Source organism: Pipistrellus hanaki, assembly GCF_964339955.1.
Source record: "Pipistrellus hanaki genome assembly, chromosome: 8".
Classification (NCBI taxonomy): domain Eukaryota; kingdom Metazoa; phylum Chordata; class Mammalia; order Chiroptera; family Vespertilionidae; genus Pipistrellus; species Pipistrellus hanaki.
Genome location: NC_140510.1, coordinates 53,574,027 through 53,599,583, shown reverse-complemented (window position 1 = coordinate 53,599,583; position 25,557 = coordinate 53,574,027). Strand labels below are relative to the sequence as shown.

The 25,557-nt window shown below is 36.8% G+C and overlaps 1 protein-coding gene across 2 annotated transcripts in view; it reads left to right on the top strand.

Moving 5' to 3' along the window:
• NCKAP1 (NCK associated protein 1) overlaps nt 1–25,557 on the top strand; it is a 92,464-nt gene that overhangs the window by 10,913 nt on the left and 55,994 nt on the right. The window contains exons 2-7 of one of the 2 annotated variants that reach the window (XM_084892579.1): nt 536–553; nt 1,609–1,719; nt 21,886–21,978; nt 22,174–22,230; nt 22,969–23,111; nt 23,195–23,285. In XM_084892579.1, coding sequence (XP_084748705.1) covers nt 536–553; nt 1,609–1,719; nt 21,886–21,978; nt 22,174–22,230; nt 22,969–23,111; nt 23,195–23,285 — 513 coding nt within the window. The remainder of the gene's footprint in view (nt 1–535; nt 554–1,608; nt 1,720–21,885; nt 21,979–22,173; nt 22,231–22,968; nt 23,112–23,194; nt 23,286–25,557) is intronic. The other variant, XM_084892580.1, reaches the window with a different exon arrangement.

The following is a 25,557-nucleotide window of genomic DNA, read 5'->3' as shown; positions in this document are numbered from 1 at the left end:
GAATGAATAGAACTCTAAGTGCATTCCTATTTTCATTTGAAAAATATAGGCATGTTTGCATTGATTTTTATACTTTGGATTGGAAGGAAGTTAGGTGATATTTAAAAAATAGTTTCAATTTGAGTTGAAGTGTAGTAAGTCATCCAATAACAATTTATTCTTATTTTTGGCTACCGTTTCTTTTTAAGGTATGTAAAATTTCACCAATGGTTTGCTCCTATTTTTATAGTTGCATGTAGTCTTTATTTTTCCTTCTAGAATTATTTTAAGTTTATTTAGAAAGAGCACCAAGAAACTGATGTGATTGTTCTTACACAGTATTTCAATATATATGAATAGTATAACATCTATGAGTCTATTGTATACTGCAACTCGCTACTTAGAATACCTTTAAAATTGTAGCACCATAAAGTTCTAATCTTGTTTTGGTATTCATAGTCTGCAGTGCATAAGATCTCTACTGAAACGTATGTCATAGTTTGACAATCATTGTTTACACGTAATTTTCTCTCTTTTTATTACAATGCTTCCCCAGCAAGGACAAGTTTGGAAGGTTTGCAAAGCTTTTCACCTTCCCTTTGCCCGCTTGCCCGCTTTCAGATCAGTTTCATGTTTCATAACTTCTCTTTCTGCAATCCACAACATAGTTATACTAAACAATGAAAAAACATTAAATTGTAATATTGTATTTCTTTATACATAGTAGAGTAATATAAATTTTCAAAGAACACATCCTTTTAAAAATACAATAAGAAGACGTGAAATAGGAACGTTAAAATTTTGGTAATTCCCTAAGAAATAACATCTCACTAGCAAGCAGTTAATTGTCACATAATGAAACAGTAAGCAGTATTGAAAATTATATTCGGTATTACTAATAGTTCAGATAAAAAGTTCTGATGATTCCTTACATTTATGTAATGCTTCACAGTTTACTATAAAAAATGCTGTACCACTGAGGTGATAAAAATGTAAACATTTCCATTTGTTCTGTGCTTATGAGGTAAATATAGAACAGATGTAGATTATTGTTTGAAGTGCTGCTGGTCTGATGGAAAACACTGCTGTAACTCGGATGTCAGAGGAACAGGCAACACACTTCAGTACTATAAAGACAGTTTTAGCAGCTTCCTGTTCTTTTGAACTAGGGCTCTTGTTTAAAGTGAATGAGGAAAACATTTTGGAAAGACATGTAAACAAGCTTTTACTTTATAACACTTTAGAAACATTTCCAGTATTTTTCTGAATATTTAATTTTGTAATATTTTATTAGCTTCAGATGAATACAATCCTACCTCAAACCAAGAACTTTTTTCTTTTTCTTTTCTTTTTCTTTCTTTTTTTTAGGTTTGAGCTTTTTCCTTCACTGCTGTTCTGCGTTAACTGCTTTAAAACTTTCCATGCATTTTTTTTTTCAGTAGAAGAACATCTCTGTACTGTCTCCCATTGCATATTTCAGCTGTGACAATCCCTGCACTTTGCCTATTCATTTTATCACCTGCTCACCAAAAACAATAAATACCTCTCTAAATTCTGATTACAGATTTACTATTGTTCCTTGGTTTTAGAAGGAAGCACTTCACTTTTTTAATTACTGTTGTTTTATAGGCATGTGGAGACCCCAAGGCAAAGCCATCCTACCTTATTGACAAAAATCTGGAATCTGCTGTGAAATTCATAGTCAGAAAGTTTCCTGCTGTAGAAACCCGCAACAACAATGTAAGTCATCTAAATTTTTGTATTTATTTAGCCATTTAGGGAAATTAATGATCAGTAGACTGCTTGAAGTAGCTCTGATTTGTCTATTTTCTTATATTTTGATATACAAATTACATACATTGATTAAGGGTTTTTAGAGACAATGTTCTTATTTCTGAAACTGGAAAAAATGACTCTGAACTACATGCCATTTTATTACACACAACATAATAAATTAATTTCTTATACACTTCCCTTTCAAGTTGCAACAGAGAGTAAGGTAATAGATATGTATATATATTCCAAATATTTGCATGATTATCAATAGTTGGGGAGTTTTTTCATATAGTTATAATTTTGTTTTGATGTTAGTGTCTTTTTAAAATTTATCTTTATTGTAGAAAGTAGAGCTTGTATTTTTTCTAGTAATTAGGTTTAGTTTTAAAATATATTTGCTTTTTTAGTATCTTTATAACTAAGAAACTCATTTCTCAAATTTAATCATATAATAAGGTGATATTGTTAAGAGATCTTTAGTATCCCATATTACTTTTCTCAGATGAGGAAATTTTTCTTAGTATATTGAAACATAATCATATTAAAATATTCCTGATAAATTTATATATCTTTTGGTAGTTATTTAGAATAACATCAATAAATATCTAATTTTAGAAAATTAGAGCTGTTTTTTACCTTATGGTCTTCTCATGTAAATTTTATTGGCTTAGAATCTTTCTGCATGTCTTCTCTTTTACTTATTTTTGTCTTTAATAGCCTTATGTTATAATCTTTACTGTCTTTTTTCTTTATATACAAACTTAGTCTAGAAATTTCCTCTTATATATTATCTCCCTACTTTTAAGAAGCACTGTTTAAAAAATATTGTTATCTTTTGATTTCCTCAAATTATGTGTGCTCATTGAAGATTTGTAGTTAGCCTGTTGACACCACTTTTACTTTAAAACGTTTTAATGGAGAGGGAAAAATACTAGTTAGAATTTATAAAATAAGTCTGGTAAAGTGATTTTTAAAGAATTCTTTTAAAAAAGTGTGTGTGTGTTTTTTTAAGTACAGGTTAATCTTCTTTGTTTCATAGAAGATTACATCTTATTGGTATGTCACGGTATCTTAGTTAGTTCCTCATTACAAATGGGTGATTCAAAGCATACACTTAATAAGAACAGTATTATTTGTTTGGAGAGCTCTTAGTTATTGACATTAATTAGCTGATTTATCTGAGAGATTATATACTCAGTCTGAATGAGATTTTATAATGAAAATCTGTCTTATATTTAATTTCATATAGTACACCACTTTCTCATGGCTCAAAATCTCTGAGCTCTTCAGAGAATCTTTTAAAATGAATTTTATGTAGTACTAGAGGTGTGGGTACAGTCCCTAGGCCTGGCCTGCGACCAAGGCCATCTTCCTCAGCTGCCTGCAGCTGGCCCTGCCACCCACCCCCAGTTCTCTGTTTGCCTTTGGGTGATCTGTGCTTGATGGCTGGGGGAAGGGACCAAGATGTGGTCAGGGCGCCTCATAGTGACTGGTCCAGCAGTTATTCTGGTTGTTCTGCTGTTAAGGTCAATTTGCATATTACCCTTTTATATAGGATAGAGGCCTGGTGAATGGGTGGGGACTGGCTGGCCTGCCCTGATGGGAGCCCCGGATCAGGGTAGGGGTCCCTGCTAGGATGGGGCTGGCCTGGGCTAGCGGCCGCAGTGGTTTGCAGGCCTGCCATGCCCTCGATCTGGGTGGGGTCCCTGCTGGGGAGCGGTGCTAGCCTGGGCGAGGTGCCTGGAGCGGTTTGCAGGCTGACCATGCCCCCAATTCGGGTGGGGGTCCCAGCTGGGGGGCGGGGTGTCCTGGGTGAGGCCGTGGGCGGTTTGCAGGCTGGCCATGCCCCTGGCTTTGTCAGGAAGGATGTCCAGAAAACGTCTGGTCTAATTAGCATATTACCCTTTTATTAGTATAGATGTATGTAAATTTCCATCAGAATAAGCATAGTTCAGAAGTATGAGGTCTTAGCAAATTGACAAGATCTGCTTAAATATATAATCACTTTAATGGTGGTAAAACTTTTGTTAAAAAGCAAATAAGGAATTTTTGCTGTTCTTGATTTGCTGGGCAAACTGTTAATAATAATGGTGTTTTCCACATGACCTCACTCATTTGTGGATAATAAAGAGCATTATAAACTGATGAACCAAAAGATAGATATAGAGACAGTATATCAACAAGTAGACTGTCAAATTCCAGCGGGGAGGGGAGGAAGATCTGGGGGAGATAATAGATCAACCGAAGGAGTTTTATACATGCATATAAGTACAACCAATGGACACAAAACCCTGGGGAGGGAGGGGATGTGTGGGAGGGAGGAAAGGGGGCAAAAAAAAAAAATCAATAAAATATATTAAAAACAAATAATGGTGTTTTTTTCAATAGTTTTTACTTCTCAACTTGGAGCACAAATTGATTTTTTAAATAACAGTGTTAGTGAGATATTCATGTATCATACAGTTCATCCATTTAAAGTATACAATTCAGTGGTTTTTAGTGTATCCATAGAGTTGTGCATCTATCACCACAATCAATTTTAGAAAGCTTCATCATCCCCAAAGGAAAACTTGGTCCTGTTATCAGTCAGTCCTGCCAATCCCCAGCCCTTAGGCAAACACTAATCTATTTTATGTGTGAATGTCTATTTTGGAACTTTTAAATAAATAGAATCATATGCTATGTGGTCTTTTATGACCTGTTTTTTTCACTTAGCATAAAGTTTTCAAGGTTTATCCAAGTTGTAGTATGTATCAGTAATACTTTGTTTCTTCTTATTGCCAAAAAATATTTCATATTTCAAAATACCACATATCCATTCATATCCATTCATCAGTCGATGTTTCTGCTTTTTTGACTATTATGAATAAAACTGCTATGAACGTTTGTGTAAAAGTTGTGTGAACATATGTTTTCATTTCCTTTGGGTATACAGGTGGGCAAAACTAGGTTTACAATTGTGAGTACATGAAACAGTTTATTCTTGTACTAGAGGCCCGTTGCACAGCATGGCTCAATGGTTGCACAAAATTCATGCATGGGTAAGATCCCTAGCTCTGATCAGGGCCTGTCTGAGGGGCGATCAGTGGGGTGATCAGGGAGCCCTGGCTGGCACCTACCTTGGCTGGCCTGGGGCCTGCCAGCTGGGGGCAGCTCCTGCATTGAGTGTCTATGCCCTGATGGTCAGTGTGCTTCATAGCCACTGGTCCTTCTGCCATTTGGTCAATTTGCATATTAGGCTTCTATTATATAGGACTATTATTTATTAGTTATTGTATTTTCCAAACAACTGTAAATCTACTTTTGCCCAACCATCTATATACCTAGAGTGGAATTGTTGGTTCATGGGGTGATTCTATATTTAACTTATAAAATCAATTGTTCAAAGTTGTTGAATGTTATGACCATTTATAAAATTTACTCTGATTATTTTGTTTGCAAACTCTGTTTTGTCATAGGACCTTTACAGCTATTCTGTGTAATGAATGCTATTCTGTTTTTTTTTTTTTTTTTTTTTTTATCTGCTTAAGCCTTATATAATTGGTATTTGTGAAGTTTTGTGATCTCAGTTTTGATTTGGGCCTGACAAAATTCTTGTGAAAAGTTCCTAGCCAACTTGGGTTAGGAAATAAGAAACGAGGAATTCAGTTTTATTTTATTTTTTAAACTCATAGATATAGTTTATGGAGGTTTAAGGACTGGGAATAATAGTCGAGATTGTTAGGAACTTGAAGATTTCTGGCTACTATGCAGAAGAAATGGTATTAATACCACAGTAGGCTTTTTTCTTCTTATTCCTGGTTTTGAGTCATCACAGAATATACTTATTTTATTTCTGGGGTCAGGGAGAATGACTGGTTAGCACTATTTCTGTTTTGATTCATGCCATACTAGCACTACTTGTCCCCAATTTCAGAGAAGGCATTCTTTATGAAAAGAGAGAGATTGTGTCAGTGAAAAATCCAGTAGAAATTTTTTTCCTTAAGTTTATAAAATAGATCCTTATTTTGCAGCCAAGAATTGTTAATTCTTGATTATTTCTTTGGTAACTGTTCCCACCCCTATACTTTTCAATCCCATTGGAGGTTGTGAGCACATAGATATCTGATATACAACAAAGGAGGGCATTTTGGACAGATAGCAGTATTGGTCCTTACCATGGCTTCAGCAGTGGTGATGGTGGATTCTGTTGAGTCACTTTTACTGTCTTGCTCAGGCCCCTTTGTGACTAGGTTTAAGTTTTTATATCCAATTCTGGATTTAGGGAATGTCTGGGCCAAGGAATGGTTTTGTTTTCTGGGACATAGTGTTGAACTAAATGCTTCTTAAGCTTCAAAGCAGATGAAATAAGTAAAAGTCAAATAAATAAAAGACATACCAGTTTTATAAGTATAGCAGCCACTTGTGGAGTGTCTAGTATTTGACAGGCTATGTATTTTAATAGAGTTACTAGATTTTTCTCATTTAATTTCAGAATAAGGAAATCATTTCTCAGCTGAGAGATTGTCTAATTTGCCTATTACATGGTATCTTCCATTATTTTGAAAGTGTAACTGTCAAATGGATTTGTAATTTGTTTCCATAGCTTTATTTTTTCTTAAATCCTCACAAGAGGATATGTTTTTATTGATTCTAGAGAGAGAGAAAGGGAGAGGGAAGGAGGAAAGGGGAGAGAAGGAAGGGTGGGAGATCACTGTCAGAGAGAAACATCAATCGATTGCCTCTTGCACATACCCCAACAGGGAATCAAACCCAAAGCCTAGGTATGTGCACTGATAGGGAATCAAGCCTGTGACCTTTCAGTGTACTGGACAGCACTCCAACCAACTGAGCCACACTGGCCAGGGCTCCCATAGTTTTCTTGTGAGAATATAGAAGAGAATCTGTTATGTGTCTGGATAGAGAAAATAGTAGAAACTCCTTATTTTATTAACAGGTAAAGATTGTTTTGCCCAAGAAATTTTAAAAGGAATTTTAAGCAAATGTTCAGATGTATGTTACAACTTTTTAATGAAATTTTTGTTATAAAATTTTAAAACAATTTCCCCCTCTTTCTCTCTATGTTGTATTTATATCTAAAAACTAGTTTGTGGTTTTAGAACAGTAAAAATATCTGGCACAAAAGCATATTATGGAACTTGCCTATTTATTGTATATTTTAGTATAACATTTTTTATATTATTCCCAAAATAATGGGAAAATGATATAAATTACTGTCTGTGTATGTTAAATCAGGCCTGAACTCCCTAAGAATGAAGATGTTAGTGAGAAGAGTGCCGCAAGAGTAATTTAAGGGTTCTAGACTGTGGTACAGGCCATTATTAAAATAAGTTGAAAAATAAGTTTTCAAATTTATAGGAATATTTTATGTTACAGATATTATTTACCTCTTTTTCTCAAGGAACACAGTATTATAAGATACTATAATAAATTATATATATATATACACATATATATATATGTGTGTATATATATATATGTAAATATACTTTAAGATATTTTTATTGATTTCAGAGAGGAAATGAGAGGAGAGAGATATATAGGAACATCGATGGTGAGAGAATCATTGATTGGCTGCCTCCTGCATGCCCTGCAACCCGAACGTGTGCCCTGACCAGGAATCCTGCTTCATAGGTCGACGCTCAACCATTGAGCCATGCTGTCTTAGTTTAAATATACTTATATTGATTTATGAGAGGAAGGGAGAGAGGAGAGAGAGAGAAACATCAGTGATAAGAGAATTATTTATCAGTTGCCTACTGTACGCCCCCTACTGGGGATCAAGCCTGCAACCCAGGCATGTGCCCTGACCAGGAATCGAACCAGGATCTTCTGGTTCATAGGTTGAAGCTCAACCACTGAGCCACACCGGCCAGGCAAGTTATCTTTTTATTTAAGTAGCTTACAAGGTCACTCAGGGATATACAAAATAAAGTGACTGTAAAACTGTCATGATTGGCATTCTAAAGTTGGTTCAGACACAGTGTTAGAGTTTGTTTTCTCTCTAGTGCTTGGCATGAAAGAGGTACTAAATATACGTTCGAGTGAATGAACCATCTTTTCTTTTTAAATATATATTTTATTTTACTTATTTTTAAATATATTTTATTGATTTTTCCAGAGAGGAGGAGAGAGGGATAGAGAGCTAGAAACGTCGATGAGAGAGAAACATCGACCAGCTGCCTCCTGCATATCCCCTACAGGGGATGTGCCCGCAACCAATGTACATGCCCTTGACCGGAATCGAACCTGGGACCTTTCAGTCCGCAGACTGACGCTCTACCACTGAGCCAAACCAGTTTCGGCGAATGAACCATCTTGATAGGCTTTAACTTAGCTAACTTTTCATTCATTCAAACATCTTCTTAGATTTATGTCAGGGCCCAAACTGATTAACACTTTTTTAAACTTTTTGTTATTAGTTAAAAAATAACTGTACTTTGTAGTATAACTAAACAAATACATCTCATTAATGCTTTAGTAAAAGTAACCTGGAAAAATAATAAAAGTCCCAGCTTCTTAAACTTGTGTTTTGGGGGTGGAGTGGGATGGGGTGGTGATATTGGGGATGGTTGTAGGGAGCCCTTTACACATGCACTGTGGTTTAGTTAGGAGTGGAAGGAAAGGGTAAGGAAACTAATCTGCTCTGAGTTAATCTTTAAGAGGGCATTCTTTGTCTTGTGGTGGCTTCTGTTATGATGGCTGTATATTGTTAAGAGGATAGACTTTGGAATCAATAAAACAGAATTTGAGTTCTGGTCTTTCCACTTTGCTGAATGATTTTAGGTAAGTCATTTAACATCTCAAGTACTCTGCTCTTATCTCTAAAATGGTGATATCAGTCTCAAGAAACAATTTATACTTTTACTAGTATGTTGTCAAGATTGTTAATGATTTCTTTTGTTTTTTTAATAATAAATATTCTGAGATTGAATTATATGATGACTTTATTTTTTAAATTTTTATTGATTTCAGAGAGGAAAGTTGGAGAGAGAGAGAGAGAAACATCAATGATGAGAGATAATAATTGATTGGCTGTCTCCTGCATGTCCCCTACTGGGAATTAAGCCTGCAACCCATGCATATGCCCTGACAGGGAACCAAACTGTGACCTCTTGGTTCATGGGTCAGTGCTCAACCACTGAACCATATTGGCTGGGCAGAATTCTTAAATTTATCTAGCCTAATAATCATACCTCTTCTGTATAAGATTTCCTTTTTTTCTGGAGTCCACTCTCCTATAACCCTCTGCCTTCTAACTCTCCTCTGGACAGTTTGCGTAAGCCTACTGCATAGCTTTCATCTTGGGACATAGTCCTGAATAATGCTTTTCACTTGAGCTTTCACACTGAGTTTTCATGGAGTTTGGAAATCCACTGAAAATATGTATAGAATTTATGTATAAATGTATTTTTTAGCTTTCGTCATTCTTGTTCTTTGGTTCTTAGGATTCCAAAACACATCTGTTTTAAAATCACACAGTGCCAAAACCGTTTTGGCTCAGTGGATAGAGCATCGGCCTGTGGACTGAAAGGTCCCGGGTTCGATTCTGGTCAAGGGCATGTACCTTGGTTGCTGGCACATCCCCAGTAGGGGGTGTGCAGGAGGCAGCTGATCGATGTTTCTCTCTCATCGATGTTTCTGACTCTCTATCCCTCTCTCTTCCTCTCTGTAAAATCATCAATAAAAATATATTAAAAAAAATAAAATCACATAGTTTTGTGAGTCTTGTGTACTATATATTCTAATTATATTAAACTACTGTCATAACCATTGCAGCTTAAGGAAGCTTTTTTTTTTTTTTTTTTTTTTTTTTGTAAATGAGTCTGCCAGGGAGCATTTTACTAGGGTGTCACAGCATAGCCCCCAAGAAGATGCATTCCTGGCATTTGCATTTTCATCTTTGCATTTTCTTTAAATTTGCTGAAGTTACAGCTTGCCTTTAGTGATAGTATTTTGGCTACATTTCAAACAGTTGTTAATTCCTTTGGTTGCAATGATGATTGTGATGCCTTTTACAGTAGCAAAGGATGTTACCAATAACCAATCACTTGTTCGTCTTTAACTTTGCCCTTTGTTTGTTTGTTTGTTTGGTCATTTCTTTGAAGGGGCTTTTAATCACTTTGGATATCCTTTGAATACTTTAAGCATGGTAACTTAGTTTTTATGGGCGGTCCGATTTTACCTGTTGTTAGATCAGAAGTTACTTGCCAAGATCCAAAATAAAAGACAGGAAAATAAACTACAACAAGTAAAGAATAAAGTTTTAAGACATTTATTTTCCTATATTCTTCCTCGCACTCATTTTAGCTAAAAATGTTTTAAGTATGTACACTAGTATTCTTTGGACAATATCATCATCCTACCTAATAAAAGAGTAATATGCAAATTAGCCATCATTCCACTCCAAAGCCTCACCCACAAGCCATGCCCACCAACCAATGAGAGCACGTATGCAAATTAACCCCAACCAAGATGGCTGCGGCCACAGAGACTTGGGTTTCTCTGGCAACAGGAAGCCAAGCTTTCCGTCTGCCTTAGCAGGCTAGGCCGCCACTCCAGGCTACAAAGTTTCAGTTGTAGAAGATAAATAAATTCCAGATAACAGGGCCTCCACTTGTGTCACCACAGGCCCCACACTCAGGCCGCCCCATGCCTCAAGGGAACCACCACCCTGATTCGGGATACTCTTCAGGGCAAACCAGCTGGCCCCCACCCATGCACCAGGCCTCTATCCTATCTAATAAAAGAGTAATATGCAGATTGACTATCACTCCAACACACAAGATGGCTGCCCCCATTTGGTCAAAGATCCTGCCCCTATGTGGACACAAGATGGCCACTGCAAGATGACCAGCAGGGGAGGGCAGTTGGGAGGCACCAGGCCTGCAAGGGAGGGCAGTTGGAGGTAATCAACCCTGCAGGGGAGGGCTGTTAGGGGTGACCAGGCCAGCAGAAGGAGGGAAGTTGGGAACAAACAGGCTGGCAGGGGAGCAGTTAGACAGTCAGGCTGGCATTGGAGTGGTTAGGGGGTGATCAGGCTGCAGGCAGAAGCGGTTAGGGGCAATCAGGAAGGCAGGCAGGCGAGCAGTTGGGAGCCAGCAGTCCTGGATTGTGAGAGGGATGTCTGACTGCCCGTATGACTAAATGGGCAGTTGTACATCCCTTGAGGAGTCCCAGATTGGAGAGGGTACAGGCTGAGCTGAAGGACAACCCCTCCCCCTCCCGTGCATGAATTTTGTGCACTGAGCCTCTATTATATAATAAAGAGGTAATATGCAAGTGGGTGTTACGCAGTGATGCATAACAACCAATCACCAGGAGGGAGGGGCAGTGAGCTAAGAGCTGTGGAGAGCTACAGGAGGGCGGGGCATCGAGCTAGGAGCAGTGGAGAACTACAACAGCAGTGGGCGGGACGGCTGCCAGCTGAGGCAAGCAGCAGCAAGCTACTCCTGCACGGATTTGTGTGCAGGGCCACTAGTATACAAGATAATATACTGTGTCAGTCCTCGTTGCCTAGTATAGGATAGAACTTATGTAGAACATAGGGAAAAATATATTTAAGTGCTTCTTTTTTTTAAAGGATTATTTTATTTTGGGTGAGCATTATATAATTTCTTGGCCCAAATGGCCATCCCTGTTTTCTCTTGCCTTGGGGCCTTTATTTATGCTGTTTTTTCTATCTGGAACATTCTTTCTTTAATTAAGTTAACTTCTCGTCTTTCAGGGCTATCCTTAGACATCACTATTTCAGAGAAGCCTTCTCTAACCCTTTCTAATTAGGTTAAGTGCTGCATGTGTGCTTCCATAGTCCCCTTCACTTATCATTTAACATTTTATTTAAAACATTTATTGAGAGCCTTCTATGATCCAAGTTCTGTTCTGGGAGTGGGAATCAGCAGTGAATAAACAAATCATTACTCTATTGAACTTACATTCTGCTGGACAGATAGACCATAAAAAAAAGAATAGAACATATCAGATAGGGATTAGGTATTTTATTTTATTTTATTTATTTATTTATTTTTAGAGAGAGAGGAAAGGAAGGGGAGAAACATCCATGTGAAAGCGAAATGATTGGCTGCCTCCAGTTTGCCCTCCACTAGCGATCAAGCCTGAAACCCATGCGTGTGACCTGACTGGAAATTAAACCAGCAACCTTTTGGTGCACGGGAGGATCCTCAGCCAACTGAGCCACAATGGCCCGGGCTTAAGAAGAAGATAGAGCTTAGTAAATGAACAAATGTGATAGTGGGGAGGTGCTAATTTATGATGATGACTAGGGAAGCCCTAGCCAGTTTGGCTCATAGGATAGGGCGTTAGCCTGTGGACCGAAGGGTCCCAGGTTCGATTTTGGTCAAGGGCATGCACCTTGGTTTGCAGGCTACTCCCTGGCATGAGTTCTGGTAAGGGCTTGTGCAGGAGGCATCCAGTCCATGTGTTTCTCTCACACTGGTGTTTTCCTCTGCCTTTCCTTCTCTCTTCCACTCTAAAAGTTGATGGAAATATATCATTAGGTAAGGATTAACAACAATAACAACAATAAAAAGGAATGATGCCCAGGGAAGGCCTTACTAAGGAGGAGGCATTAAAGAAGATATTTGAAGATAAAGGGGTGAGGTGAATTGGGGAAGAAATAAGATCCCAAGGATTTTGATTTGGACAAATATAAAGATTTACTGGGATAAGGAAGCAAGAAGAAAAAGTTTGGGATTGAAGGTATAATAGCTTAGTATTAGATATGTTAAGTTTGTGAGGCTGATAGAAATGTAAGTGGAGATGTTGAGTAGTCAGTTGTATACAGATTGTCCCCCACTTACTATGGTTTGGCTTATAATTTTTCTGCTTTACAGTGGTGTGAAAGCAGTATGCATTCAGTAGCAACTGTACTTATAATTTTAAATATTGCTCTTTTCCTGGACTAGTAATATGTGATTAGACATTCTGTGATGCTGGACACAGGCAGTGAGCTGTAGCTCCCTGTTAGCAAGGCAATCACAGGGTAAACAACCGATACTCTATAGTGTACTGTGTTGCCACCATTTTTTAGATAGTATGTATTATGTTTTCTCTCCCAGTCATGTCTGCAAAATATCTCTCTGTTCTCTTGTTTCTGGTGAGTAGAAGAGGAAACAAGAAATACAGATAGATATTGCCCATGTAAGCTAATGTTAAGTGTTCGAGTATGATGGGTAAGGTAGGCTGGACTAAATTATGATGTGAGTAGCTTAGGTATATTAAAGGCATTTTTGACTTACATGAATCTTCTTTATTCCAATAGGAAATTATTTAAAAAAAATATTTTATTAATATTGTACAGAGAGGAAGAGAGAAGGATAGAGAGTTAGAAACATTGATGTGAGAGAAACATCGATCAGCCGCCTCTTGCACACCCCCTACTGGGGATGTGTCAGCAACCAAGGTACATGCCCTTGACCGGAATTGAACCTGGGACCTTTCAGTCCTCAGGCCAACGCTCTACCACTGAGCCAAACCAGTTTCGGCTGACTTAAGATATTTTCAACTTAGGAAGGGTTTGTCCAGAGGCAACTCCATTGTAAGTCAGGGAGCATCTGTATATGTCTAGAGTTCAGGCTAGCATTAAATTGAGAATCAAGTTGAAGAAGAATTATTGTGTATTTTAAGAGAGAGGAGTAGTAGAATAGTCATTGAGGAGAGTGGGAAAGTATATTGACAGTGAAAATGGAATGATGTTGCTACTCAGTTATGGTTAATGGTCATGAATTCAGGTTGAGTTTGAATTGACATAGATGTATGCTTTCTCTTGTGGGTTTTATCAGACAATTATAGCGATAGAGAGGGACAAAAGGAGTAATAGAATGATGGGCCATTTAATCTTAAAATGGATTAAAAAAGGAAGTAAGACATGAGAGGGTGAGTGACAGTAAAAAGATGATAGAGTGAATGGATACAAGGTCCTTTTGAGCTCAAAGATTTGATGAGAGTAGGGTATTAAGAGGATATTAGAAATATTGAGTGGAAATTATTTTCCATTGATGCCACTTCACCTTATCTTCAGATTTCCCAAAGAAAACATGTTTTAAAAGGCTAGTAAGAAACCTTTATTACTAGTTGTAATATAAACTAGTATAAACTTTATTACTGTTTACAGGCCTGCCAATGGAGAAACTTAACATTCTGTCAACATGTAATCATGTATCAAAAATAAACATTGGGTGCTCACTTGGCTCTAGGCTCTACTTAAACTTCCTGTCTTATTCACCTTCCTTACCACTCTTAAAAGCTCTGATCTTTGTTTTTGTAGTCTTTCTCATAATATTGTGTATCTTTTTGTTTTGTTTTTAATTTGTCTTTTGTCATTATCAGTTGATGAAGGTCTTTGTCTTGACAGGCATGTGGAGATTAATCATTGTAGTTTTTCACCATCTTTGAACCTTGTACCTATAAGTTAGTTGTGTTATCAACTTCTAAAACTGGTTAGGCCCAGCGTGCATGAAATCATGCAGTGAGTAGGTTGCTTCTAATTGCTCCAGCTCGCCACCCCGCCCATCGCTCCTGATAGTTTGCTGCCCCGCCCTCTGCCACTTGTAGTCTTCCCTCCCCTCCTCCCACCCCTAATAGCTCTCAGCTGCTAGTAGCTCTCTGCCCCGCCCTCCACTGGTCATAGCTCTCCTGCTAGTAGCTCACACTGCTGCTGCTTTGGTCATTTGGTCCCAACCACAGGCCTTTCATTAATGTAGAAAAAAAGAGTTATCTGTATATCTACATATACAATCATCACTAGGCTGTATGCTTATTTAGGGGCAGAGGCAGAGTTTTATTCATAGTTTTACCCCCAGCTTCTTCCACAATGTGTAGCAATATAAAAGGTTGGGATATTTGTTGGCTAAATGAATGATATGTTACAGTAACTTCACATATCTAGAGGTTATCTTTTATATCACTTGCATCTTTGAATAACACCTAAGAACTAGAAATTATCCCAAGAAAAATGAAAGTACATGTCCACATGAAGGCAAGTTTATAGCAGCATTTATTATGTATGATAATTTAAAACTGGAAGCAATTCAAATGCCCATCAACTGATGAATAAATAAACAAAATATGATATATACAGGTAACAAAATGTTATTTAACAGTCCATAGGAACAAACTATTGATGCATGTTAGAACATTGATGAACTCCAAAAACATTAGGCTAATTGAAGGGAGCCAGGTTCAAAAAACTATACATTATATGATTCCATGTCATTTTATTTATTTAAAAAGATTTTTTTAATAGATTTTTTAGAGAGAAAGGAAGGGAGAGAGAGAAACATTGATATGAGAGAGAAACATCAATTGACTGCCTTCTGTATGCTCTCTAACAGGGATGGAGCCTGCAACTTGGGTATGTGCCCTGCCTGGGAATCAAACTGGCAACCTTTCGGTACATGGGACTACACCCAACCAACTGAGCCACACTTGCTGGGGCATATTATTTCATTTTATAGGACACTAAAGGCCCAGTGCATGAAATTCGTGCACTCGAGGGAGGTCTCTGAGCCCGGCCTGCAACCTTTTGCAGTCTGGGAGCTCTTGGAGAGGATGTCTCATTCATGGGCAAGGGCCTAAACCCTTAGACATCCTTAGCACTGCCACTGCGCCTGCCAGATGTGAGCCCAGCTCAGGGCTTCTGGCTGAACAGCACTCCCCCTGTGGGAGTGCACTGACCACCAGGGACAGCTCCTGCATTGAGTGTGGTAATGTGCATCATAGCAACCAGTTATCCCACCGTTTGGTCGATTTGCATATTAGCCTTTTATTATATAGGACATGTTTAGAAAAAGCAAACTTCCTGAGAGACAGAAAGCAGATCAGTAGTTGTTAGGGCTGGGGGTAAGGGTAGGATTAATTATACATAGGAACTTTTTGGGATAATGGAAATGTCCTAAAACTGGATAGGGTTGGTGGTTGTATAATATTACAAAAATTATTTAATTGTTCATTTATGATGGATGAATTCTATGGTATGCAAACTATACATTCATAAAGCTGTAAAAACAACCAGAAATGGCATTTAGAAAAAAACCCCACACATTTTATTTAGAAATAAGGTTTTTGGTTCTCACTGTGCTCAAGCTTATTGAGTTTACTATGGGGGTGATGATTGCACAATTCAAATGCATTTTTAAGTGTGAACTACACTTAAAAATTGTTAAAATGGCAGACTTTATGTTAATATATATTTTGGCACAATAAAAAAATGTACCCTAAAAATTAGTTATGAGGTTAAGTTTAGTAACAAATCTTAAACAGTCAGCAATGCTTATTTGCAGACTAATGTTAGGACAACTTTTCCTAAAATGTATTATCCTTTGCTCAGAAAAATAACATTTCTGAAATATTGACTGCCAGTAGAATCATTTGTATATGATAAAAGGAGAGTCCTATGGAATTTTTTTAAAGGACTATGGTAATTTTTGTGTTAATTTGGATTTTTAGCTAATCCTTGGAGATTTGCTTATATTTGAAATTAGAGGTCTGATGCATGGATTCGTGGGAGGGTAAGAGTCCCTCAGTTTGGCTTGTGCTCTCTTGCAATTCAGAACCCCTTCGGGGGATGTAGTAGTAGTGCACTAAGTGGCAGGCAGCCAAGGAGAAACCTGAGCTGGGGCTAGGGGCCGTGCCTGCTGCCACTTCTCTTTAGTGCTGCCCCGGAGTCGGGAGAGGCTCCCACCGCTGCTGCTGCACTAGCCAGCTGTGAGCCCAGCTTCTGGCTGAGCAGTGCTCCCCCTGTAGGAGTGCACTGACCACCAGGAGGCAGCTCCTGCATTGAGCATCTGCTCGTTGGTGGTCAGTGCATGTCATAGTGACTGGTCGACCGGTTGTTTGGTTGTAACAGTCACTTAGGCATATATATATATATATATATATATATATATATATATATATATATATATATAGATAAATATGTCATTCTTTGTAGATGGTTTTCATTTCTTTCTTTCATACTTTTCTATCTTGGAAGAACAAAATAAAATATTTTGCCCAACTTTTTGGGATTTTTTAAGAGATTAAATTACTACTTTGTGTTAGGATATATAAATTCATTTGAGACATTTGATACCTTTATTGCATTCATTTATAATCAGCAGTACAGATAAGAAATTGATTCCTGAGTTTTATGTTGAGAAATTGATCATTTATGGTTTTATTCATTTATAGTGCATCACTGTGTGCCAGTATTCTAGATGCTGGAAATACAGCAGGAAGTAATAGAAACCTCCTTGCCCCCATGGAATTTAAATTCAAGTTGGAATGTTGGACAACAAAAGGCTAAAATGAATAAATATTTTTATTTGGAAAGAAGTGAAAGGAAGAAATAGGAAGCAGGATAAGGAGTTAGAGAGTAAGGAATGTGGAAATTATTTTAGATAAGAGTACTCCTAGAAAAGAGTGCTTAACAATGGCTTCTCTGAAGAGAAGTGAAGTGAAGAGCATGCTGTGTGAAGTAGAAAAGAGCATCCCAGATGTGAGAAAGAGCAAGTGCAAAGGCTCTGGGGTGGGTCCAAGCTTGGTGAATTTGATGAAAACCTAAGGAAGACCAGTATGGAGTGAGCCTGTAGGATAATGAAAGGAGATTAGGTGTTAGAGAAAGGCAAGGGGCCTCTTTAGATTTTTTTTTTTTCTTGTAAGGACTTTGTGTTTTATTGTGAGTACGATGGAAAACTATTAAAGTATTAAAAAACAAAACAAAACCAATCCACAATACTTTTATTTTGAAATAATATTTGACCAAGAAAATTTGCAAAAATAGTAAAGAGTTGCTATCTTACATAACTGTCACTGGAATCATTTTTTGTGGGTTAGGATATTGCTTTAAAATGCCCACTGTCCTGCTGCCATGTGGAGAAGACTGAAGAGGCAAGCCCAGAACTGGCCCGAAGCACAGGCAAGCCTCGGATAGTAGCTGCCCAGCTGCCCAGGGCCTCCTGAGGCTCAGGTAACCAGGGCCAGACGAGGTTTGCGCTGCTGGCAGTGGCAGCAGCAGAAGTGTGATGGGGGCATCGCCTTCTCCTGATCACTGTGTTACCTCTCGCCCCTGGGGGCTCTTGGACTGTGGGAGGGGGCAGGCCAGGCTGATGGACCCCCGCCCCTCCAGTGCATGAATTTTCATGCACCGGGCCTCTAGTTTACTATAAAACAATGAAATGATGAATTAAGAAAACCTTGTTCTGATGTTAATTTAAAGTTAAAATTTTTTTGGTAGTTTTTATTCTCCTTCACTTTTAAGAATTAAAATGTAGTTTTTTATTTTTTGCAATTGAAGCAGTTGAAGATATCTTTTTTTCTTTGTTGTTATAGTTCTTTCATGCAAAGCTTTATGAAGTTTATTTTTATCATATAAGGAAGATGCTTGTAACTGTCTCATGAAGATGTTGAGAAGATTATGCGAGATACTTCCAGAATATTTGGAACCATGCCTGGCAAAGAGTGCATATTTAATTAATATCAGCTCTTATTAGAAATATTATGAGTAGTATTGGGATTATTAAAAAATAACTTTATTTTTGCCTGACTGGTGTGGCTCAGTGGTTGATCTTCTTGGCCTATGAACCAGGAGGTTACAGTTTGGTTTTTAGTCAGGGCACATGCCTGGTTTGTGGGCTTAATCCCTATTGGGGGGCCTGCAAAAGGCAGCCAATCAATGATTTTTTTATATATATATATATATTTTATTGATTTTTTTACAGAGAGGAAGGGAGAGGGATAGAGAGCCAGAAACATCGATGAGAGAGAGACATCGATCAGCTGCCTCCTGAGCACCCCCCACTGGGGATGTGCCCACAGCCAATGTACATGCCGACCGGAATCGAGCCTGGGACCTTTCAGTCCCCAGACCGACGCTCTATCCACTGAGCCAAACCAGTTTTGGCCAGTGATTCTTATCATTGGTATTTCTATCTCTCCCTCCCTTCCTCTCTGAAATCAATAAAAATATTAAAAATTAAAATAAAGAAACTTTATTTTTGCTTACTTTAAGTGATTTGTGAGCCCTATTTGTTATTTACCTAATATTTAATGAGCCGTTTCTGGGTGCCAGGCATTGCTAGATGTCCTCATGTACACTATCTTGGCTAACTGTACACATCATTTTCCATTATGATGATGAGGGAATTAGGCTCTGAATGGTTAAGTCATTTAGCTATAGTGGCATAGTAGGAGGTAGGCTTTCTAGCATTACCACCAAAACATGTCATCTGACAGGGACATGTAAAAGTCTTCTAAATTTGTTATGATCACTCATCTGATTGATGTTTATTTGCAGAGCTGTAAGATAGGGGTTATGGAGGTTAAAAAACCAAATTTGGTCACTGTCTTATATGTTAGAGATAGCTGGAATATAAGGCAGAAAGTGATACTATTAGAAATTATACACATTGAGAGGAGGGAGAAGTTATTTACATTCAGGGAAGATGTTCAGTCAGGGTGATTTTCTTGAAAATGTGGTTAACATTTTAAGTGTAGTGGGTATATATATATATATATATATATATATATATATATGCACATACACATATATACTGGTATAAGTGGTAGAATTAGGATACCTCAATAGAGGAAAGAAAACGAGATACATACAGAAAAATAGTGAATAGTTTTGGATACAGTGTATGGCATATGAGTGGATGTAGGAGAAATTTAAATTGGAAAGGTAAATTAGGGCCAAAATGTAGGGTCTTGAAAACTTGACTATTTTGAATTCAGACATGTATTAGTTCAGTAAATTATTTAGCCACCATCGAGGCCAGTTATATATGGTTTTAGGGGAAATAAAGTTGAATGAGAAATTTAGACCATAATGATGTTTAATTAACAAGGAGGGTATTGGGCATATAGAATTTGGGGAGAATATTTTGTTTTTTAGGAATAAGGAGATGAAATTTTTAATCCTGGTCCTGCAATTAAATAGTTATAAAACCTTGGGAAGGTTCTTTCAAGTTTTGGGGGCAGTAAGGTCTGAGTATGTAAAATGAAGGTTTGTATAAAAGTTCATTAAGGCCCATAAAAAGTATATGGGAACTGTGTCATTTTTTTGTCCAAACTAGAATTGAAATGGAAAGGAGGCACTATTAATAATTAAGCTCAGTAGCAACTAAATTATACTCTTGCTTCTTATCCTGTTATTCTGAGTCTACTTTCATCTATTATATTTTTAAAACTGAAGTTTAAAATTCTGAAAAGGAAGAAAAAGGACTACAACATTAATCACAAATGTTTAATGTTGAACAAGGTAAAGGTAGTATAATCTAATTAAATAGAATCACTTTAGGTGATATTAGCCAAAAAAAAAAAAAAAAAGTTTTTTTGATGTTGTGAATAGTAAGGATTAAAAATTATATATAAACATATAATTATTTTGCAAAAGATAATATTGTTCAAAACAAAGTAAACTGTTTCATAGATAAAGCTAAAAATAGGTACTTATCACTATAAGTATATTAGTTTAATAGGTACTTATCATTATAAGTATACTAATTAATTTTCTTTATGTACACAGATTTGTGCACATAAAGAAATTAATTAGAAGAAATATTTTAGAGGCGGGAGAGGGACAGCAGGAGGTTGGCTCCAGGGTGTGTCTGGTCCATCCCATCCGGTCCAGATTGGGGTCTATCAGAGTTGTGGAGGGACTGTGGGAAAGCTCCAGGGCATGTTCGGCCATCTTGTCCAGTCCCATTTGGCCAGATACCAGCAGTAAACTAACCTATCAGTCGGAGCGTCTTTCCCCTGGTGGTCAGTGCTCGTCATAGTGCCTGGTCAAATGATCGGACACTTAGCATATTAGGCTTTTGTTATATAGGATACCTTTTTTTGACACTTGGGGGATGAAATGAGATACTTTATTTAGGCACGTTTTCCAGACATAATTACTTCTTTAAATAGCTTTAGGGACTGCAGTATTTAGGGTAGTTTATTTTGTAATAGTAGGTCTATCAGACTGCTGTGCTTGCTGTTTTAAATAGTCTTAAAGTTTTTTGAATCTTTTCTTGATATTATGCTCACTATTTTGAATATTGGTTTAATGCAATTATATACAGAGAGACCTCTTTTCCTAGCTCCCCTGTGTAAGTATAACAAAGAATTGTAAGAGGACCTCAACATTGTAAGGGCTTTTGTAGCAAATTTGATATTGAACCACTTTCCCATGTTTTCTTATTTAGTGATTCTCAGACATTTAATGTACATTCCTATCACTAGACTTCTTGTTAAAAGGCAGAATCTGATTTAGTAGGTCTGAGGTTGGCCAGAAATTCTGCTTTTCTAATACGTGCCTAAATGATGTGGAATCTGTTCTGTAGACTACACTCAGTATAAATGTTCTAAGTGTTTTATTGGAATTCTTGCAGTTTTATGATATAGGACATTAAATATAGCTGGATTCTATCCCCCCCCCCCCCAAAAAAAAATTATATCAATAGTTGTTTTAAAAAGAAAACTTAGGACTTGTAAATTTAATAATACAATTGATTGAAATAATAATTGTCTTTTGTATTCACATTTCCCTCTTTCATATGTTTTACCAGTGTCTTAACTCTAGTTTTGCTTCTTTCTCATTTCTTTTTTGTTGTGGTGTTTTGCTTTTTTTAATGTATTATTGTGTTTTGTGGATCTGGTCAGGGAACCTTTACTGTATTTTATGTTTGTATCTACATTTTATTTTGCATGCGTAACGTGGCTTTGCCTGGATGTTCTTTTTGGTAAGTTACAAATTTATAATGTTGTTTTTTGTAGTGTAAGTTACAATGTTTTTCACCTTCTTTTCTTCTACTTCTAGTAATGTGATCATGCTCATGAGTTGTTTTTAATTTTTTTAAAAAGTTTATTTGAAAATTATTTTTTCCTAATATTTTCCTTAATAGTAGTTCAGTTTGGTACTAATCTGCTTTGGTTTGTTTTATAGCCTCACACTGTCAGTTGCTGATCACTATTAGCAGTTGCTGACTCAAGTATTTCGGCTTTTTAAAAAAAATGTTTATCATCTAGAAATACTGTTCTAAAAGCTTGTGTTTTCATATAGCAATCATAAAAGAAGATAGTTTGTAATAAAATTAAATATTTTTTGTTCTCAGTGAACAGTACATTTTGATTTTGTGTTTACAGCAACAGCTTGCACAGCTACAGAAAGAAAAATCGGAGATTCTGAAAAATTTGGCATTGTATTACTTCACATTTGTAGATGTCATGGAATTTAAGGTATGCATTATAGTACATAAAATTTAACATTTCTGAGGTTGACTTGATATTTGTTAACTTTGCAATTGTTTTGTCATTTGTAGATAATAAAATTAGAATTCTTCTAGAACTAAATTCTAAAATACATTTTATTTGTGTTTTCTGAAGTTAATATTATATATATAAATAAAGATTAAAATAACCTTTTATTTTTAGGACCATGTTTGTGAATTGCTCAATACTATGGATGTTTGCCAGGTCTTCTTCGATATAGTAAGTATTATTTTCAGAAAAATTCCCAATTCTCTCTATTCCTAGTAGAACTAAGGGGACCGAATGCTTTTCTTTAGAGAACATTTATGATATGTATATTAAGTTTTAGCATTGTTAATTTGGATTGTTTTGCATTGTTTTTCAAGATAAGGAGTTAAGATGCATTCTCTTTTTACCTTGTTTATTTGATTGTCACTGAATATAAGTCTTGTGCATATTGGAAAGTAGTTGTTAATTTTAGCATTTTATTTTATTAGGTCCAAGGAAGCAAAGTTAAGTGGATAATATTTTCCTCTGTAAAAGGCATACTTGATAGAATCTTTCTCAGTGAGATGGTTTATAAATATAGGAAGTCAAAGTGAAAAATGTCTCCATTGACTTAGTGATGAATTTTTTCATTTACTTAACACTCCTTTTTCTTGCTTAGTGAGACTGGCTCCAGTTTTCATATTATGTTGGTTTTGATTATTCTTTTAAACTGTTATTAGTTTGAATAGGGCAATATTGAATTCTTTTTCATCCATAAAATTGTGTCACAAACACAAAACTCTTATTTTTAACTCCCAGATTTTACATGTCTTTGGTGAAATGAATTAGAATTTCAGAAATGGAAATAAAATAAATAACTACAGAAAATTATTAGCTTTCAGTAGCTGCCATAAAGATTATTGTGTGTATATGTGTGTTTCAAAGTTTGTAAAATAGGAAGGAGTTAAACTTGATATATTTTTTCCCCAGACTGTAAACTTTGATTTAACAAAGAACTACTTAGATTTGATCATAACCTATACAACACTAATGATACTGCTCTCTCGAATTGAAGAAAGGAAGGCAATCATTGGATTGTACAACTACGCTCATGAAATGACCCATGGAGCAAGGTAGCCCTGCATCATAAAAATCTTTGTGAAATTCTCAATTTGGTGGCTTACAGCTCAGTGAAATTTGATGTGTCTATTTTAAGTGACCGAGAATATCCACGCCTTGGTCAGATGATTGTGGATTATGAAAACCCTTTAAAGAAGATGATGGAAGAATTTGTACCCCATAGTAAGGTAAGAGCTAGTTTTTAAAAGGCCTTTGATTGGCATTTGATATAGGTTAAATGTGGATAGTTAGATAAAGTGATGAACTTTTAGGAAAAAGCTATAATGAGATAGGAATAATAGCTATGCATGCTTTATCTAATTAATAAACTCTCAGGAAAAATTATAATAAGATATAAATAATAGCTATGCATGATTTTATCTAAATGTGAACCAGAGAACTAATTAGTTAGATTTTCAATAGTATATTGAAACTCAGGAATATATTGATCCATTATATTTTTAGACTTAATATAGGGTGTAGAGGTAATGAAGTATAGTATTTGAGAACGTCTCATATCATACCAGACTGCCTGGGCATTAATCCCAATTCTGCCAATTACTAACTGTACAATATTGGGCAAGTTACTTAACCAACTTCACTATACATCAGTTTTCTTATCTATAAAATGGAGTAATCATAGTACCTACTTCCTAAGATTATTATGAGGATTAAATTAGTTGCTTCATTAAAAGTATTTATATATATAGTACATGATAAATTTTAGCTATCCTATATAATAAAAGCCTAATATGCAAGTCGACCAAACGGTGGAATGACTGGTAGAACGACCAGTTGCTATGACGTGCACTGACCACTAGGGGGCAACCGCTCAACGTAGGAGTTGCCCTCAGGCCCCAGGCCAGCCAACAGGTGCCAGCAAGGGGGCCCCCTGATTGTCCCACCAGTCGCCCCGCAGAGGGAGGTGACTGGAGGTGGGGGGCGGGGCCAGCCTGGAGTAGGCGATGGCAGAGGGTGGGCTGACTGGTAAGTGGGCTGCACCAGGCCGGCCAAGGCAGGTGCCAGCAGGGGCCCCTGATTACCCCTCTGGTCGTCCCACAGATTGGCACTGATCATCACCCAGGCCTAGGGACCCTATCCGTATAAGAATTTCATGCACCGAGCCTCTAATATTATAATATAGTCTCTTAGTGAGAAAAAATATTACACGAGTTTTATGGAAATAATTTGAAAAGCCTGTCTTTTATGATATATTAAAAAAATAGTTCTTAATGAAATACTTTTGGTTCTAAGGAGTCTTACTATTATTATTTTTCTGCAGTAATGCTAATTCAAAGAACCAGAGTACCTAAGTACATTAAGGAAATTTGTAGTTAGCTCATACATTCTTATTATAGATAAGGAAATTGAAGGCTGGAGAAATGATATGATAAGCTGTTTAGCAGAAATAGTGGCAAAATTAGAACTAAATCCTAAGGTATTTGTATCTTGGTTCATTGTTCTCTTTGGGTGCTGAAAGAATTTTAACAGGGTATTTTGTATTAATCTATGTGTTTTTTTGTGTTTTTTTTGTTTTGTTTTGTTTTTTTTTTTTGACAAATAGTTAATACCAGATTTGCTTCTTTAAGTTTTCCATAGTCATTAACATATACTGGACTATTCATAATTACTTAAGGAGAATTTACTATTTGGATTAAACCACTTCTTCTAATCTTGATTTTTCTGATGCTTCATGATATCCTAGAGCAGTGGTCAGCAAACTCATTAGTCAACAGAGCCAAATATCAATAGTACAACGATTGAAATTTCTTTTGAGAGTCACATTTTTTAAATTTAAACTTCTTCTAACACCACTTCTTCAAAATAGACTTGCCCAGCCCGTGGTATTTTGTGAAAAAGCCACACTCAATGGGCCAAAGAACCACACGTGGCTCTCGAGCCCCAGTCTGCCGACCACTGGCTCTTAACCTTTCGCCTGCCTGCCAGCCTACCTAACTGCCTCTGCCTGCCGGCCTGATCGCCCCCTAACCACTCCTCAGCCAGCCTGATCGCCGCCTAACTGCACCCCTACCAGCCTCATTGCCCCCAACTGCCCTCCCCTGCCAGCTTGATCACACCCCTAACTGCTTGCTCCCCCACACTGGCCTGATCTCACCTCTTAACTGCCTCTGCCTCAGCCCCTGCCACTGTGGCTTTGTCGGGAAGGAAGGCAGAACAACCAAAATATGTCTGGTCGACCCAGTCTAATTAGCATATTACCCTTTTATTAGTACAGATATGTCAATAAAAATGTTTTATGTTTCATCTCATCTGCTTCATGCTTTTTAGTTGTCCTTCGCTATTTATCTCTGCTTCCTAAAAATTCTGTAATGATGTTTTAATCTGGCTGCATATAAATTGCTAGAGGAATTTGTTCAGAATACAGAATACGGAGCTCCATCTAAAATTTAGTGAACCAGAATCTCTGGGAATAGAGCCCAAGAATCTGTATTACAATTA